The sequence below is a fragment of the Anolis carolinensis genome, chromosome 2 (genome assembly GCF_035594765.1).
Source record: "Anolis carolinensis isolate JA03-04 chromosome 2, rAnoCar3.1.pri, whole genome shotgun sequence".
In the NCBI taxonomy this organism is placed as follows: domain Eukaryota; kingdom Metazoa; phylum Chordata; class Lepidosauria; order Squamata; family Dactyloidae; genus Anolis; species Anolis carolinensis.
Window position 1 is genome coordinate 252,740,783 of NC_085842.1, and position 19,550 is coordinate 252,760,332.

Below are 19,550 nucleotides of genomic sequence, written 5' to 3' on the forward strand. Positions count from 1 at the left end.
AGTACATAAATCATAAAATAATCTCTTGTTTGTCTTGGGTCCTTATTCCAGGGCTATTTCCTTCTGCGGTTTTTGGCAGGAAAAGCTGGAGAAGCTGAATATTTTGCCTTTTTAAGAAAGTTTGTATGGCGTTTTCATGAACAACTCATACTTTCTCAGGTACTTGTGCCCATTTCTTATTTTGCTACAGAAAAGCCATATTTGTTGAATAGATTAATACACAGACTTTAAAAAATTTAATTAAAAATATGTAGGATCACTTGAGAATATATATTGTGGTTAGAGCCGGCCCTAGGTATTTTTCAAGTGTAGGCGAACAGAATTTTGGCGCCCCCCCCCCCCCCCAAACCAATCACTGAAAAATAAAAGTGTTGGATAAGCGAAAATGTTGGCTAATAAGGAGGGATTAAGGAAAAGCCTATTAAACATCAAATTACATTAAGAGTTTACAAATTAAGCACCAAAACATCATGTTTTACAAGAAATCAAAAGAAAAAGCAGTTCAATACCTTGCGGAGGTAGGCCGCAGGAGACAGGAGTTGCCTCAATGGTGCCCCCAACAAGATGGCGCCACAGGCAACTGCCTAGTTGGCCTGGTGGTTGAACCGCCTCTGATTGTGGTTATTAATTGCTGTCACCTCAACTTTGATTTATGATTCCTCTGTGAATGAAAGAACTTGGAGCTACTCTGTTAGCAATAGTCTTGCTCAGGTCTTGTAAATTCAGGGTTGTGGCTTTCTTGACTGAGGGTTCTTTTGCACAATAGAATTATAGAATAATTCCCATGCCTGAATCCTATGGAATTCTGGTTTTTTTTTAGTTTGGTGAGTTCTTAAATCTCTCAAGTGGGGGATTCAAAATGCCCCTCTCCAAGCTGCAGTTTGAAATATGAAATGGCCCTAAGTCTATCCATCTGTAACAAGTATCTTCCATTTTTCATCCTGCCCTCTACCTTATGGCGTATTATGGTCTTTTCTAATAAGTCATGTCTTCTCATGGTATAGCCAAGGAGCTCCCAGTGGTGCAATGGTTTAAACCCTTGTGCCGGCAGGACTACTGACTTGAAGTTTGGGTTGCTGACCTGAATGTTGCCAGTTGGAATCCGGGGAGAGCACGGATGAGCTCCCTCTATCAGCTCCAGCTCCCCATGTGGAGACATAAGAGAAGCCTCCCACAAAGATGGTAAAATATCAAAAACATCTGGGCGTCTTCTGGGCAACTTCCTTGCAGACGGCCAATTCTCTTACACCAGAAGCAACTTGCAGTTTTTCAAGCCACTCCTGGCATGAAAAAAATGGTGTAGCCAAAATAGAATAGTCTTCATTTATCTTGACTTTTAGAGAGGGTTCAGGCTTAATTTGCTGTTGGAGCTCACTTTTTGTCAGCTCATGGTATCCACAGTATTACATTTCAAATGAGTTGATTTTCTTCCTATCAGCTTCCTTCACTATCCAACAATATAGAGAAATAAGAAATGGCAGTATATATCACCCAAAGCGACCCAGAGGTAAAAACATTTTATTCTGAGGACAGTTTAGAGCAGCCATGGGAAAACTTTGGCCCTCCAGGTGTTTTGGACATCAACTCCCAGAAATCCTAGCCAGCTTACCAGCTGTTAGTAATCGTGGGAGTTGAAGACCAAAACACCTGGAAGGCCAAGGTTTGCCCATGCCTGGTTTAGAGTGTTTGGAGCTTTCTAGTTTAATTATAAAAAAAACTAATAGGGGACATTGTAGAGATTTATCCAATTGTGCATGTTGAGAGAAATAATGTTTAGGTATTATTTTTCCTCTGTCCCTTGAAGTACTGAAACTACTCAGTTGTACTGAGAGGTACAGCTCTTATTAGTCTTTAATAGCTGTGGGAGGTAAGCTGCAGTAAACTATTGCAGTGTATTCAGTTCAGAGTTCTAGCTAAGCATACCCTTTTCTAGGATACTGTAAACAGCATGCATGTACACAGGGCAATTTAACTCCCTGTTTTTCGTTTCTAGCTAAGGTTCAGCATTCCTTGGCTCTTAGAACTCACTCAGCATGTTCAACAGGCTCCCCCCCCCCCCCCCCCCCATCCTCCTCTCCCAGTTTTGGCTTTCATGTTTTCTATTTTCACATACATTGAAGTTTCCCATTAATTATGCTAATACTGCTCTTTCATTTTCCAGTGGGTCTGAACTTGTTGGTGTCCAACCAGCTGGGCTCACTACTAGGGAGAATGATAGCTAATTTCATCCTCCAGGTTCACAGCCTTCGTTAATCTGAATTTCTGATGTGGCTGTGGGGGCAAAGAGAATGGGAATCCTTCCAAACTGAGGTCTTCTCATGCCAGCAACCAAAAGGCAAATGTTGTATTGCTGTTTTTGATTCTTTCCTTTGAGACACAAAGACTGGACACTGAACTGTCAGTTGAATGTGAAGACCACGGTTTTGTTGCATATTAAAACAGATTACATCACCAAGAGTACCAATGGTAGGAGAAGCAGGGGAGGACACAGAGTTGGCCCTTTGTAGCCACAGGGTCTGCATCCACAGATCCAACCAGCCATGGTTTGAAATATATTTGAACAAAATTTCCAAAAAGTAATCCTTGGTTTTTCCATGCACCAGACACAATGCTTGCTGTAATCTTCCACTATTTCACTGATCCTCACACTCTTTCTGGCACTCCTTTGAGTTGTTCATTATTTTATATAATGCAGTGGTTCTCAACCTGTGGGTCCCCAGGTTTTTTGACCTACAACTCCCAGAAATCCCAGCCAGTTTATCAGCTGTTAGGATTCATGGGAGTTGAAGGCCAAAACATCTGGGGACCCACAGGCTGAGAACCACTGATATAAGTAATGCTATTTTACTACACCGTTATTCATAATGGGTCTTGAGCATCCCTGGATTTTGGAACCAAATTCCAGTGATACTGAGGGCCCAAGCAGGGCAGGAAACAACAGAGGTCAACTAAGCCCCCCAGCAAGGCTTTTCAATATACAGGCAGTCCCCAAGTTACAAACATCCAACTTACAAATGACTCATAGTTAAGAACAGGGGTGAGACAACAGGAAGGGAGAGAAATCTACCCCTCGGAAAAAAAATTCACTCCTGGAAAAATCATCATGGGCAAAAGGTGTCTCCACTGAAACTTTAGCATCCATCCTTATTTCCACAACAAGCAAATTTTTTCAAAAACCCAATTATCACAGGGACAGGAAGTGAGGTGAAATCTTCTGAACAGGGGCACCAGCAGCAAAACAAACACCACAGGGATGTTCATAAGTATATTTACTTGAAAGTATATTTCACTGATTCGCCTTCTACTAAATATAGTTTGGATTGGAGTCTTCTGAAGAAAAGAACATTATAGTTATGCAGACAAAGCAGCAAAATGCATTATTTCGGTTACATAAAAATGCTGGCTAGGAAAGGAAGTTTTGATTTGTTTCAGTTAGATCTGCTAGTCTGATATTAAATCAATTTGGTTAGCAAATTATATAAATATTACAAAATGCTGGAAGATCTCAGCTCATAAGGTTATTAGTCATCATAGTCAGATCATGTTACAATGAAGTTGCTAATCCACTAGTCATTTTCTCTTGTTGCCCCAGCCGCCTGCTGTGAAATGTGGGTTTATAAACTATCCAGCTGTTCTCTGACCAGATGAAACTTTTCATTCTTCTTTCCATTTCAGAGGCAAATGTTTGTAAATGAGACATTGAAATTGGTCATTATTTTTTTTAGGTATTCGGATGTCAAGGGAGAGAGAGATGCCACTTAGTTTTATGCAAGCGTTCTCACAGTTTCAAAGTTTTGCTTAATAGGAATGGAGTTTAGTTGTCTGTGATCCTAATGTCCTGGGGTTTTCAAATTAGTTTCATTCGTGATGGGTATTAGAACGATATAGAGATGACAAGAAGGGCACCAAAGAGAGTGCGGTGTAATGGTTTGCGTGTTGGGCTAGGACTCAGAGACCAGGGTTTGAATCCCTGCTCAGCCATGAAAACCAACTTGGTGACCCCGGTCACATGCTGATTTGTTTGCTAATGGGAAACCTCTTCTGAAGAAATCTTCCCCAAAAAACCATGATTCGTAAATGACTTGAAAGCGCACAACAACAACAAAAGGCTTCAGCCCTTTCTCCAGCCTCCTGTTCAAGACTAACATCCATCCAGCCAATTGTTTTGCAGAATAGCTTGCATTCATAAGCTTTTGATTGTTGGCGTTCTCAGACAGTAGGATAGAAGCTAACTTTGTTTTATAATTAGGTGGTTTGTGTAACTGGGTCTGAGAATTCCTGCAGTTTTTGTAGTAAGGCTTTCTTCCACAAGGATGAATTGGAAGCTCAAGATGAGCAAAGCATAAAGACATATGATGATGGGCCTTCCATCAGAGATGTATAGCATGGCAAGCAGAGTTACATTGAATTGTATATATAACAGTGAGTTGTTCTCTGCTCTTATCTTTGTCAGGATTAGAGTCAGACTAAAGCTTGGATATTTTTTTTACGCTTACCTTTGCTTTTTGGAATCTGTTATTAAGAGAAATATATACTCAACCCATATCTTCCCTCCTACACATCTCCACTCAGAATTGTTTGGTTTTGCCCAAGGGCTACTATGGTAAATTCTAGCGAATTCTGAACTTCTCATAAAAAGATTCTGAAAAGAGATTAGAGATTGGTATTGCACATACATTTATATAGAATATACATATGCTCACTCACACACAATGTGTGCTAGAAACCCAGATTTTTATGTGTTTTCTAGCATAGGCTGGATCTACACTGACCATATACTACAGTTCCAAACTGCATTATCTGGCAGTGTAGATCCAGCCATAAATATGAACAAGACCCTTTAAATGAACATGAAATGCAGAGTAAATACAAGTATTAAAAGATTTAAATGTTTAATATTCATCTATCCCGTAAAATATAATGCGATGGATTCCCAGGATTTAAAGTATGAAGAAGAGATTATAACCTCTAAAGTATAAATAATTGCTTATATTCTGAATACTAGCCTTGTTTCTAGTGGCATTTTTAGTATTTTTCCTAGATCTGAGCCACAGGTGCAAGGAAATGACTTCACATGTGAAACATTAATCAGTTTGCTTTCCCCCCTTCATTTTGACTGCATGGTCGGTATGTTTTTAATAGTAGTTTTTGTTTATTTTAGTTGAGTAGTAAGAAAGTCTGGAATTTTAGGACAGGGTTTTTTTAAAGCCCGTTCTGGTTTCTGTGAGAGAAGCCATTGAATAACACCTTTTGCTGAAATTGTGTAATGAATGGAGTGTTGGTAACTATAAATAAATAAAAATGAGTATGAGTTGCTGATTCCACTAGAGCATTTAAAGGCTGATGTTTAGTTTGGTGATGAAAAATGAATACCTTGGGGATCAAATACTTCGCAGATTTTAACTTTCTTTTTTGTAACATCTGCTTAAATGAGTAAATAGCTGTAATAGTGAGTCACTTGTTGACACTGGGATTTTTGATATCATGTAATTAGTTCAGTGCTCCTAACAGAGATAACCAAAATATTTTAATGAATAGTTTCATTTTTGCTTATTTGCATTCCCATGTAAAGTATTTGCTAAGAATCCATTTTTCATAATTGTGATATAGTAAAAGTGGGCTTGTCTACATGGGCTTAATAGCCTCCATTCACCCTATAACCATTCCTACATGTCTCCACAAACTTCCAGATCTTCTATTCCTTATTTTGGGGGAAACCAGGTTAACCTGGTTTGACCCCACAGTAAAATAAGCTGGGAGATATTCCAAAGTTTGGCTGAAACTCTGAAATATCCTATGGTTTAGTTACAGTGTGGACAGCAGGGCCAAGTCCCATGTGGACTGATCCACTGTCCACATGGGGCACCATTCCCATCCCCTTTTCTATTCACTCATCAGGGAAAAGAGAATGGATTAAATCCATGTTGTTGCTGCCTGAGAACTGTGGAGATCTTTGTAAGCTCCTGGCAATTGAAGGCACTCCTTACTGGTATCAGCTGAAGCAGCCACGTGATCAGCAAGAAGGAGGAGGAGTGTCAAGATTTCCAGAAGCTTACTCCTCCACCAAAATCACACAAAGAAAGGAAGAAGCTCCAGTCTAGCCCCATTGACTCCCAGTGTATCCCCATTAACTCCCAGTCTAGCCGCATTGACTCCCAGTCTAGCCCCATTGATTCCCAGTCTAATAATCAGATTATTACTTTTGCGCTCCATTTTGACAACATGAGATTGATATTACGTATGTGGGTGGCTTGGATTGATTGTATTCAATCTTGATTGTATTCCAGTGTAGATATTATTCATGCATCTGACAACAGGAAGGTTTATTCTAGGACTTGGTCTGGGTTATTAGAAAATGGTGAGGGAAGAATACTTTTATGTATTTCACCTCAGTTAAATGGGGGAAAGAGGATGCTTGCAACATTTGGAGCAGCTTTAGTGAGATGAATGTTGGCAGTATGAATCCACCCTAATAATCAGTCCTGTCTGACTTTTTTCTTAGAAATTCAGTAATAAAATAAATATGATTATATTTCATCTGTAAGCCAATTCCAAATTTCCATTTACAGAGCAAAGCACAGCAACTTGCTATTTGGGGACTTTCTTGTCCCGAGATTTCAAGAAATCATAGTTCTGAGGGATTGGAGGCTACAAAAAAGGCTGGGCACCATGCACAACCTAAAAGCTGCACTTCCCCTCCCCTGAAATCAGAGAAGGCTTGGCTCGTAATGATAAGGTTCACCAGAGTTAAGGAACAAGTTTACTTTTTGCATCTTAATGTGTTGTTGTGTTTGGGCCTTCCAGTCATTTCCAATTTATGGCAATCCTATTACAGGGTTTTATTGGCAACATTTGTTAAGAGGAGGTTTGCCATTGCCTTCTTTTAAGGCTTGAGAGAGCGTGGTTTGCCCAAGGTCACCCAGTGGACTCTGCATGTCTCAGGAGTCAAAATCCAACACTCAAACCATTATTCCATGTTGACTCATATCTTAATGCACTCCTTTATTTTATCCCATTGAGGTGAAACAGCCATTCATTCCTTTGGGGAAAGTGGCACACCATATTTGGGGACTGTATTGCACTGAAAACAAAACCATCCTTTATCTGCACCAAACACACCTTGGACCAAGCATTTTGGCAAAATCATGCAGTGGCAGACATGTTGCTATCGTAATATTAAGAAATACAGTTACAGTACAATAAAATAATTATACAGAACAGTCAGGTACACAGTGGAAAATACTTTCCTTATAAAAAGGTTTGTTAGGCTATTCCGCTTCATTATGGCTAGTGCAATATGAGTATTTCATACTCATAGCGTTGGTATTTCTCTTCTATCTGTATACTTTAGCATATTGACTTTTGGCAGGTTTATAAAACCTTACAGAGGGAAATGCTTCTTTTCAGGGTTAAAACACACTACCTATGCCTCCTTGTAGATATTCTTCCATGCCAGATTCCAGAAAAGATTCCCAGATTATCCATCAAATAAGTCAGTATTCTGTAGCCACTGAGAATACATTATCGTCACTGGGTGGTTTTTTTTTTTTTGGAATTTCCATTTGATTTGATTTGATTTGATTTGATTTGATATATTGGAGTTATACCCTACTTTTCTCTAGACTGAGATTCCATGACTGGTTTTTCCTGCTCCTTGCTTAGGGTCGCTTATGTGATTTTGGTGGGGGAGAGAGTGTCTGCAAACCTTGACTTTCACTATATCAAACTTATTGCAAAGGTAAAACTGTATTTGAAATGTAGATAAATTTGCACTTCTGACTGTTGAGAACAGAGAACATAATTTATAAGGATAAGCACCTACATAAATTTATTAATTATGACTTTGGGCCCTTCCACACAGCCATATAACCCAGAATATCAAGGCAGATATTTATTTATTTAAAACATTTATATCCTGTCCTTCTCACCCCAAAGGGGATTCAGGGCAGAGCACAACGTATATACGGCAAACATTCAATGCCGGAACATTAAATAATCTATAGTAAAGACATAAACATTAAAACAGTTATCTCCACTTAAAATCAATTGTTTAAAATCATCTCAGGTCAGCCATGCCAGATCCGGTCAGCAGGGTGAACTTCCTATTACTGCCATTATTGCAATCCACAATATCTGCTTTGAACTGGATGATCTGAATCCACACTGCCATATAATCCAGTTCAATGAGGATTTTATACAGCTGTGTGGAAGAGGCCTTAATCTTTTGTAGTTTTATCCAGTCTTTTTATCCTTTAATTGCAACTGCAAATATTTTGATATAGTATAACCCCATACATCCATAGGACTAGTATCTGTGATTTCATTTATTCAAGTCTGACAAAATATACCTTCTTGCAAGGAAAGTTCTGATTAATCATGTGAGGTCGTACGTTTTCACCTGTATTTAAAATGTCCCAGTTTTTTTTCTTCTCTCATTTTCCCTTTTGTCCTCAGCTTATTTGAGACTTTGCAAATAGAGATCAAAATACAAAAGTAGTTTAGTCCTCAATTAACTCATAAGGAGAAACCGGAGAGATGGCGGTGGAATTTTGCCATAGAATCAGGGAAAGACAAAACTGCTACAGCCTCTTCCAGCTGTTCATTTTTCATAAATAACTCATGCCCTCTTGATCACATTCTGGTGTTAATTTTTCAGAGATTTCCCAGATATTATTTCTTGAATGTAAACTTATCAATGATATGCCTACTTTGTAAGATAAAGGTAAAGGCTTTCCCCTGGCATTAAGTCTAGTCGTGTCGTACTCGAGGGGGGGGGGTGGTTCTCATCTCCATTTCTAAGCAGAAGAGCCGGTATTGTCCGTAGACAGCTCCAAGATCATGTGTCCGGCATGACTGCATGGAACGCTGTTACCTTCCTCGCATTTGTATGTTTTCGAACTGCTAGGTTGGCAGAAGCTGGGGCTAACAACGGGAGGTCAGCCCGCTCACTGCATTTGAACTACCGACCTTTTGGTCAGCGAGTTCAGCAGCTGAGCGGTTTAATCTGCTGCATCATCAGAGGCTCCTTATCATGTAACTTATCATGAAAATTCAAATAAACAATTTCAAAATATTGTTGTGTACAGTACAGACAGTCCCTGAGTTACAAACATACGACTTGCAAACAACTCATAGTTAAGAATGGGGGTGAAACAACAGGAAGTGCGAAAAAGCTATCTCCAGGAAGGGAAATTATGTTCTGAAAGAGTTATCATGGGGAGCACGTGTCTCCACCTGAAGCTTTACTTCCTTCCACAATAATCCAAATTTTTCAAAATCCAATTATTACAGGGGCAAAGTGATAATTATCAAAGTGAACTGAAATTTTCTGAACAGGGGCATAGAGAGCAAAACAAACACCACAGGGGTGTTACCCCTTCCCTATGCTATCCAAAGCTAAACAATAAATATATTTGTCTGGAGTTACACTTAAAAAATGTATCTGTTCTGACTTACCACCAGATTCAACTTAACAACAATCCTACATAACCTATCTTGTTCGCAAACTTGGTAACTGCCTGTATTGGTTTTTTATTGAAAATTTGCTAGATTACATTGTAGTTATTTTTCTTTCCTTTTGCAGGACTTCCTTCGCTTATTACTAGAGGACATCCCACAGCTAAAAGGGTAGGTGGGGATCAGTTTAATAAAGATAAAGAACATACTTTGCTGCATGTTCAGGAAATCAAGAAACTCAGAGACTTTAATCTATTTATTAAGATTAAAATATAGATGAAAACTTGCATATAAAATCTTCATCAATTCATACAAATAAATACGGAAACATCATGGACAATAAGAAAATGTAGACTGTTTGTGATAATTTCTTTGAGATAACATTAACAAGATTCTTTTCCATCTGCGTCCTTTTTTAAGGGGTCAAAGTGCACCCACATATAATAAAACATTGGACCCTCAATCTTCCACATTTCTATCAGGCTAAACACCATTCAGTTGAGTGGAATTTAAGAGGGCATTTATAGCACACAATTAGAGCACAGTATATTTTCTGCTGGAGATTTCCCGCCATGAAGTCAAATGAATGCAGTTTGAGACCACTTTAATTGCCATGGCTCGATGCTAAGGAATCCTGGGATTTGTAGTTTGGTGAAGCACCAGTACTCTGGCAGAAAAGTCTTATAAAACTACAACTCTCATGATTTCATAGCACTAAACCATGGCAGTTAAAGTTCTTTTATAAGATGATAAGACGGTTTTTGTGTGTTAGAAGCGACTTGAGAACATACTGCAAGTCACTTCTGGTGTGAGAGAATTGGCAGTCTACAGAGACGTTGCCCAGGGGATGCCTGGGTGTGTTACCATGCTACTGGGAGGCTTTTCTCATGTCCCCGCAATCTAGAGCTTACAGACAGGAGCTCACCCTATATCACAGATTAGAACTAGCAACCTTCAGGTCAGCAACCCATCCTTCTGGTCAGCAGTTCAGCCAACACAAGTATTTAAACCATTGTGCCACTAGCGATAAACCGGTATTAAGCTATTATAAGAGTATAGTGTAGAAACCCTCTCAAACACAAATCATATATATGGTTTATTACTAAGGGAAATATATATATATATATATATATATATATATATATATATATATATATATATATATTGCATTGGATCTCTGGAGACAAGGGTTTGACTTTGGGAAAATCAAACTCCCAGAAAGAAGGCAAAGGCAAACCCTGTGATAGATTTACGTTAAGGTCTCTAAGTTGGAAATGATTTGAAGTCACACAATAACCACAATAAAAGCACACTCACACTATATATTATACTGCTAGGATGCTTGACTGAACATTATAGAAACCTCCAGTGGTTAGTTCTTACATTTAAAATGACATTTTACATAATTGATTAAATAATATTGACACTGAGACTTTAGTTTGAGGGCAAGGATTCAAGATTTCACCTTGGTGAAATTTGCTTTGAGTAAACTTCATTTCCCTTCTGAATTCCTAGTTTCATTTCTACACGCTAAGTTAGTGTGCAAGAATGTTGAAGGAATATTTTAATTTTCAATAAGAAGATAGCAAATGTTGTTTATTCTAACTTTACTGTTCAGAAACTGTGGACAAGAATTTATTTTTATAATAACCCACTTTACAACCAGGTACATTATGAATGATGAAAAGATAAAATGGTATGCCAAGAATAATAATGTCACATTTATATAAAACATGCTTTCATCTTCCCCTATGCTTGTGGGAACCGTATTTTTCCATCAATTAATAAATGCATTTCATTTGTTAGCATCGGAATATGTGAGAAGAATTATGTTTTATTCTTTTAAAATGCAGTCTGCTAGTAGTGTTCAAAGGCCCTAATTATTTGAATTCAATAACACATTTGAACACATTGACCAGGGCTGAAAAGACCATACATTGTGAGCCAAAAAGGGGCTTTTCTTTTTCCTCCTTAAAAAAAATCCCACTTTCCACCTGCAAGCTCCTCTTGAAACCAAATGAAGTTTCAAATATAGTTTGTGAGATACAATGGAGAGTTTTTCAAGGGAAAAATAAATAACAAGAATAACAACAACATAATAATCTCTTGGATGCATATGAAATATTTTCATGTGCTCAAGCATTTTTTGTGGATCTCAGGACATATCTATACTGATCAATTAAGTCATTTTAAAACCTGTTCTGAAGAAAGGGGTTTCAGTGTGTGGATGATTGCGTAGGAAATCCTGGAACCAGTTTGAGGCTGGATGGTGATTACACAAATCACAGAGCACTGATGCACATTAAGGGGTTTCTTTAGTGTGCTTTTGCGGGAGTTTATTGAACATTTGCTGTATTCTTACTGAAAATTAAAATATTCCTTCAACATTTTTGCACTCTAAGTTAGCGTGTAGATATGAAACTAGGAATTCAGAAGAGAAATGAAGTTTACTCAAAGCAAATTTCACGAAGGTGAAATCTTGAATCCTTGCCCCACACAGTTTGAAGCTAGCTTTGAACTGCATTAAATAGTCAGTGTGGATGGGGCCTCAGTGTTTTCCAGTACTGAAGCTAGAAAATTGGGGGGGGGGGGCTTTTTTTTTTTAGAAGATGTGAAGCATTTCCATATTATTATTATTATTATTATTATTTACGAAAAAGTCCCTGACTCTTTTGAATTACTCCATATCATTCATTCCCAACCTTTTTTTAAATCAGGGACCATTTTGACCAGGGACCACTTGACCGGGGACCACTTTGATCAGGTACCACTCTCCAACATTAGTACCAAAAGGGTTACAAATTAATTTTTGGTCAACTTTAGATTCAGTTTGGCTATTTGGGATGCTGATTCAGAAAATTTCATTGGATAGACGACATCAGCTCTAGTTTCTGATACAGAACATATGCCATCCAGTAGTCGCCATCTGCTTGCCCACAGAAAACCATATTTAATCATCTAGATCTGATGTGGTCTATCCAATGCAATGGTCAGCTCTGCAGAAAGGAGCAATAATAAAATTAATAAAATAAAATAAATAAATAAAGAGGAAGGAGGTTTGCAGATCAGATTTTTGCTCTCGCGGCCCACTGTTGGGCCACGGCCTACAGGCCGAGAACCACTGCTCTATAAGCCCATGTGTAAGTCTAGAAATCTTAGGACTTCATTCCACTTCATCTTTGCATGATGGTTTTTTTTAAAGAAGACAAAGAATTTATTCACCTCCATCACACAGGATTCATTCCTTAGCTCAACCATTCAATGGATGCCAGCATACTTTTTAAAACATGCATCCTGTTTGTGACACCACGTTCCATAGGATCGTTCCCCTTAAACCCCTATACTTTCAAAAACACTTTTTTCAATGGGACCCACACCGTTTTTAAACCACTATTGGAGACAGAAGGAGCATTAGCAGACTTCCCACATGAATACCCACACTGAAAGTCACAAAGTAATTGGACAAATTCCCCACTTCCCATCACAATGAAAAAGGAAAACCTATTTTTAAGCATTTCTATGCGCAGAGAAAGGAGTGGAGTCAATTTCTCCCCATCCTTGAAATCCACACGTTTCTACACAGAGATCCACAAGCAACTACTGGAAGTAGTCCTTAGCTGTTTGATGGACTCAGTGGGAGTCCATCATTAAAGTGTGTAGAAATGGAGTAAAACATCCATATGATGTGGTCCTTCATCAAAAAAATCAACCCAAAAAACCTGGGCTGACTTATCCACAGGTCAGTGTGAGTACTGTACCTTAACTCTTATCAAGGAAAAACATCCCTCCTTCTCTGAGTAGAGTGGTTAACGGTGAGAGCATAGTCCATACCAGGAGAACCTAAAAGAAACACCAATCCCTCCACTCTCTCAGCAATTGTGCCAATTCTTGTCTTTATGTATGCCTGAGTGGAGGAATGACAACAGTAACTAGGGGTGGCAGAGCCCCAGAGTCAGAATTGGTACCTTCCCCATAATAATCCACACGTCATATCAAAATCCACAATTTTGGCCCCAAAACCTGCCCTTGACATGTGCATGAGGTCAACTTATACAAGAGTATATACAGTGCTTTCATAATAGTAATGTGAATTCTTGCTACAGCTTGTCATGTAGTCATGTGGTATGTTCCTTTGGCATAAAATCAATCCAATTTTCAGCGTGTACATCTAATACCAGAATTGATGTTGGAGGCCAACATATTAAGTGTGACCTCATTTTGCTTTATTTTGATGGCTAGACAACCGGTTGCATTTCTACAGTTGTTTTATCATTACAGGAGCAAACCGCAGTGAATTTCAGTCACCTGTTCTATCTTTCTCCCTGAACACAAGTGTTTCTGGTCCTTGGTCTTCTGCCCTGTGCTTCAGATTTCATTAATTTCCTCATTTCTAAATCCCATTTAGCTTCCTTGACATTCAGAAGAGGTGAAATAGGAAAAGTGGTCATATAACCCCCCCCCCTCCTTCTGGCACCCGTCACATTACTGTAAGTCAGGTGCAAGAAGTGCTGGGATGTGTAGTTTCCCCACAGCTGGGAACAGTGTATTTCTTTAACTCATGTACTACACTCCCTAGTGTTCCTTGTGCTTGTGATGCAGCAATAGATAGAATGGAGGAAGTCTTCATTTTCTCCCATAGAGATTAAGAGTCTGGCTCTCTAACCTAAAACAAAATGAATATACACATGCATTTATTTCTTTTTTCCTTCTGTGGGAAACAAATTTAAAAAACAAATGGAAGAAATAGATGAAAATTCTTCTTTTTAACTTCTCTCATGTCTTTCTATAGAAGAAAAGCATAAAATGGTCAAGAGACACTGCATAGTTTAACAAATATTTGCAAAAGAATGCCTTCAGGAAATATTTCATAGAATGGGGAATTTGAGGAAAATGACAACTGTGTTTTCATTTTCTTTCTGGCAGCTCCATTCCTTATGTTTTTCTATTTTCATTTCAAATAGAGGAGCTCCCAGTGGTGCAATTGGTTAAATTCTTGTGCTGGCAGGACTGCTGACCAAAAGGCCAGCAGTTCGAATCCGGAGAGTGAGGTGAGCTCCCATCTGTCAGCTCTAGCTTCCCATACGGGGACATGAGAGAAGCCTCCCACAAGATGGTAAAACATCAAACATCCGGGCTTCCTCTGGGCAGCGGGTCTTCTGATACATTGTGACACATGCTCCTTATATAATAAAAAATTAAAAGAGGTGACATTTTGTAATTCCTGCATGGTTTAGAAAAGATATTTTTTTGTTTTCTCTTCTTGTGAACTTTGCCAACTTTGGATTTTCTCCTCCAAGTAGTACAACATTTTCTAACATTCAGCTACTCCCTGAAGGCTCTAGATACACCAGATTTCAGGCAGTTTGGACAAAAGTCCCTATTGTATGCACATTTTAAAGAGATGTTCTCCTGCAAGACTTCAAGAGCGTTATGTTTCTTGTTATGGCTGTTGTTGTTTTGTTCCTGCAAGTCGTTACTAACTTATGGTGACCCGAAGGCTATAATGGGGTTTTTTTGGCAGAATTTATTTAGATGAGGTTTACCTGTGCTTTACTCTGAGGCCAAGAGAATGTGACACACCCAACGTCACACTTGAAACTGAAAAAAAAATCAAAAATGTACCAATAGGTTACAAGCTACTCTTCTTCCCATTAGGGAGAAATACATTTCTATTTATTCATGTACAATTACTGCAGTATGTAGCTTCATTTTTTTTATTGTGATGAAGCATCTAATCAACAAAATATCAATGATGTGAGCAATGCGCTAATTAAACAACCAGATTCTGAAGTAATACAAATAAACAATGTTTGGGCACATTGCCATTTATAAGTGTTACTATTTGTATAGATCTGTGGTTCCCAACCTTTTTTTGACCAGGGACCACTTGAACAGGGACCACTTTGACCAGGGACTACTCTCCAACATTAGTACCAAAAGGGTTACAAATCAGTTTTTGGTCAACTTTATGTTTGGTTTGGTTGGGGCTGGTCAGCTCTGGGGAAAGGAGCAGAAATAAAATAAAGAGGAAAGAGGTTCACGGATCAGATTTTTGTTCTCAGCTGTGGCCCATGGGTTGAGAACCACTGGATAGAACTTTAAAACTTTACTCTCTACTTATACTTTGTTTTGGATTTTTCAAATTTGATCAAGTAGGACACACTTCAGTTCCTTGAGACTTAGATGTCAAGAATTTTCCATCTAAAATATGGTAATAATGATCTATTAACAGCAATTGACAGCACATCCTTAAGTATCACTCACATATACAAAAAGGAAAGAAAGAATTTAATCAGGGGCAAGGAGTGTTCTCTTCTGCAAGTTCTCATGTTTGAGATGTTCATTCCAGCTTTCCTCCACATGGGCCTGTCCAAATGTTTTGGGCTACATCTCCTAGATGGACAATGATTAAGAATGGTAGGACTTGCAGTGCAAAGCAAAGAGAGCCATATTGGGGAAAACTTAATTTCAACCTAAGTTTTGGAAGTAAAGCCGTTTATGTGTGTGTGTCTGGATTTTACTCTGAGCTTTTCTTCTCTTATCTGTTGTCTTCCATTTGTTTGTTTTAGATATTCGTAATGTGCATACTCAGCAGTTATATTTAGTTCATAGCCTCTTTCATAGAGCAAGAGTTTCCCTCTCAAATTAAATAGTATATCTCCATATCCCAGAGTTTAGCTGTTTTCGCATTGTTGCAAGGTGAAGATTTAAACTGATCAATAAAGGTATATTATTTACTCAGTGATTTTAAGATTCTTTTAGTATCATCCTTTCCCCCAGATTGCTTGCAATTGTAGCATTATAAGGGTATCCAACACTTTTAGTCTCTTTCACAGGATTGTATTTCCAGTACAGTATATGCTTTATAAAGCTATTTTTGAATATGCAACTATTTAGTATTTTTTCTCCTTAAGGTATGCTCCTAAACACTGTACTCCGGATTCAGTATTTGCATGTCAAAAACATTGGTTTGGCTCCAGAGTGAAATGATTTGTATAAGTGGATGTTTACTTTATCTGGTAATTTATTACTTTTTTAGTTCAGAACAATTAGACTATCTTTATACAAGTTGCAGTGGTGCGTGTTGCAATGAAGTGGTCTCAATTTTACACCCCCTCCCCAATGCTTTGACAATAGGCTCCTGTACAGAAATGCATTCTTTGTTTAAAATATCTCTGCAAAATTGTATTCTTTTTTTTTTGTTGCATTAGGCTATATAATCATGTGGGAAAGTGCTGAGTTTGTAAACAAATGTTAAAGCCAGCTCTTTTGACATTCCAGGAAGTGCCTTTTTTACTTTTAGCTTGGCTTCCTATCTAAATATTTATGAGGAGTCAAGGTATTTTGTGTGCTGAAAAATCTGGAGAGAAAAGAGACAGCATCCAATTGTCCTAGTTGTTTTCATAAGTGTCTCATTTCTTTCTCCTTCAATTTCTGCATACTTTGCTTATGTAGGCCTGTGCACACGTTAACCTTTCTAGTTGTGCAGTTTAACATCAGATTCCAAAAACTGCATATTAAAACACCTAAGTATCTGTATTTGCTGGAATTGGCTGCAATTTATCCCTTAATCTAAATTTAGTTGGTGTATAAAGTATCGAACAGGAGCAGGTAAATTTTGTCTATAAACCTCCCACACCCGACTGCTGTGTATGTTAAAATCAAGAGTATTGCCTGTTTAGTAGATCACTAGATTCTAAGATGTGGTTTTGTGACCAAATACTTTATCTCCCAAAGCCTTACTGTTTACAGCCTCTTCTTTAATAGTTTCAGAGATCAATCGACTAATGAAATTGCTTATTCCTAGAGCTTTTCATCTAGTTCATTCACTTGTAATTGAAATCACATGTTGACTTATTTTTTTTTTATTTACAAGCATATATACGTGGCGTTGTCCAGGTATCATTGGGACCACTGCCTGCCTACTTTCTCCCTTCTCCAGCTCTGAGAGGGCCCTTCTCACAATGTCTCCATTGCAAGTTGGCTCTCTTTGTGGCTCTTTCCCTACTTCCTCCCTTCCCCTCATACACATGTCATTTCCTTTCCCATTGACATCACAGACATTCATCTCACCTAGAAACAGCCAATCCAGTGATGTCATAGAGGGCCACTTCACCTAGCAATAACCAATCCAGATACATCATAGAGGGCCACTTCATCTAACAACAGCCTTTGTGGTTCAAACAGACAGACAAACATACTTCTAAACTTTAATATACACAGAGAGAGACATACACATATGTATGATTACTTTTTCTTTTAAAAAGCCTTAAAATATCTTTCATTATTAATATGCAGAAACCTTAAAAACATGGACAATAAAAAGATATCTCTGCAGATGTGGCAGCAAACATCCAAAACGAATCTATGCACAAGCCTAATACCATTACCAACACACTGCAGCCAACACACTAACATGTCACAACACACAGTTTGGAAAGCTCTGCAGTAGATAAAACATTTAGGTTGAGTAAAGCCTTAAATAAGTAAACAGAAACATTTTGAACCTTCTAGAGATTACTTGAAGAATTCTTCCAAAATTTGGAAAAATTCCAAAATTCTTCCAAAAAACCAAAGGTTTGTGATTCTCCAATCTTCTTTCACCATGCACCCAATGCTGATGCTGCTAAAAAATTCCAGGGAATGAAGATGAAAAATAGTGCAGTGCAAGTATAAAACACTTTGTAAAAAGGAGATTCTTTTCAGAGGCCAGCATACAAATTTCAGTGGAGACTATGTTCATACCAGCTGGTAATGATGGGAAATATTGTCAGATATCTGGATAACATCAGTTTGGAAAAGGCTTGCATAAAAACCGAGACTGCATTCATTAGTTACTCTTGGTCAGCTTTTAGCTCTCTGTTTAGCCAATTTCCAGTGAAATGAAGCCTCCCTCCCTCCTTCCACTCCTCTCACAAACTGAAGAGGAGGCGCCACACAACAAGAACTGCAGAACACCACCTGTTCATTCTTTACATATGTTTCATCAGTGCACCTGAACTTTGTAAGCGTTATGTTGTCAGCTTCTATAAGCATTGAATTCATCACTAGCTTTTTACATGCAGAATCCAATCTGTCTTTAATTTTCAGGTGTCATCATCTCGGATGGTATTAATTAGATAGGACAAAATGAGAATGCCTTTCGACAAATCGCTGTTTAGGTTACAAAGATGATTTCTGACAAAATGTTCTCTTTTTGTTTTTAAGCCTAACTTTTGTGCATATTTCATGAACAATGTTGTTTTTTCATTTTCTTGAAAGGTATGGCCTATCAGTAGAAAACATTTTCCAGAAGTGGCTTGACTGTTCAGGAATCCCCAAGGTAAATTAAAAAGATCTGTTCTGAATAAAGTCCAGATTATGAATTTGTTGAGCACGTTGTTCACATTACTCTCTCTATCGTAACAGGTATGGCATAAAATAAAACCCCAGTTTAATAACATCTTCTCTTATGCCTTTATATTGCACACATATGGGAATTCATTTTTATCAGTTGCAGGCTTCATTTTCTGTTTTGCTCAAAGAGATGCTGCCAAGAGGAAAATCTCTTAAACCTTATTTTATTACTAGAACATACTATTCAATGGAAATTGTTCCATTAAGGAATTCTAGTTCACATATTGTTGAAAGATATTTTTGTGTGTGAATTACTATGGCTAAGCGGGCAGATTTCAAGAACTGTTAAATGTATTTATTTATTGAATTTTTATGTGTAAGGAGAGTTGTTCAGAAAGCTTGCACACCTGTTGACATGGTGTTTACTGCAGAAGGTTCAGTTAACCCCAAGGCTATATCTCTTACTTAAAAACAGAGTTTAATTCTTCAAGCTCCATTGCATATTTCATTAAGTGATAAGACAGCAGTCAATACTAGACAGGATAGCTAACTCAGGATGGATATACTCTAAGCAGGGGCCCTCCTCTAACCCAGTTAGATTAGGAATAACACAAGTAAAAGGATACTGTGCTTTGATTCCTAAAACTCAGGCCTAAACTGGATGCTCTGTGTGAGATTTCCATCAGAGAAGTTTTAACTCTAATAGTAATCATCATCATCATCCTCATATTTGTTTTTGTCCCGCTCTATCTCCCTAG

The 19,550-nt window shown here is 38.1% G+C and overlaps 1 protein-coding gene across 13 annotated transcripts in view; it reads left to right on the forward strand.

The window, feature by feature from the left end:
• The window catches only part of aopep (aminopeptidase O (putative)), a 275,804-nt gene that overhangs the window by 112,284 nt on the left and 143,970 nt on the right, over positions 1-19,550 (forward strand). For 12 of the 13 annotated variants that reach the window (XR_010003430.1, XM_062972069.1, XM_062972067.1 and 9 more), the window contains 3 exons: positions 52-159; positions 9,584-9,627; positions 18,718-18,778. Coding sequence is in view for 12 of the 13 variants with exons in the window: in XM_062972069.1 (XP_062828139.1) it covers positions 52-159; positions 9,584-9,627; positions 18,718-18,778 (213 nt within the window). In the remaining variant the exon portion in view is untranslated. Of the gene's footprint in view, positions 1-51; positions 160-9,583; positions 9,628-18,717; positions 18,779-19,550 lie in introns of those variants that run through there. The other variant, XM_062972076.1, reaches the window with a different exon arrangement.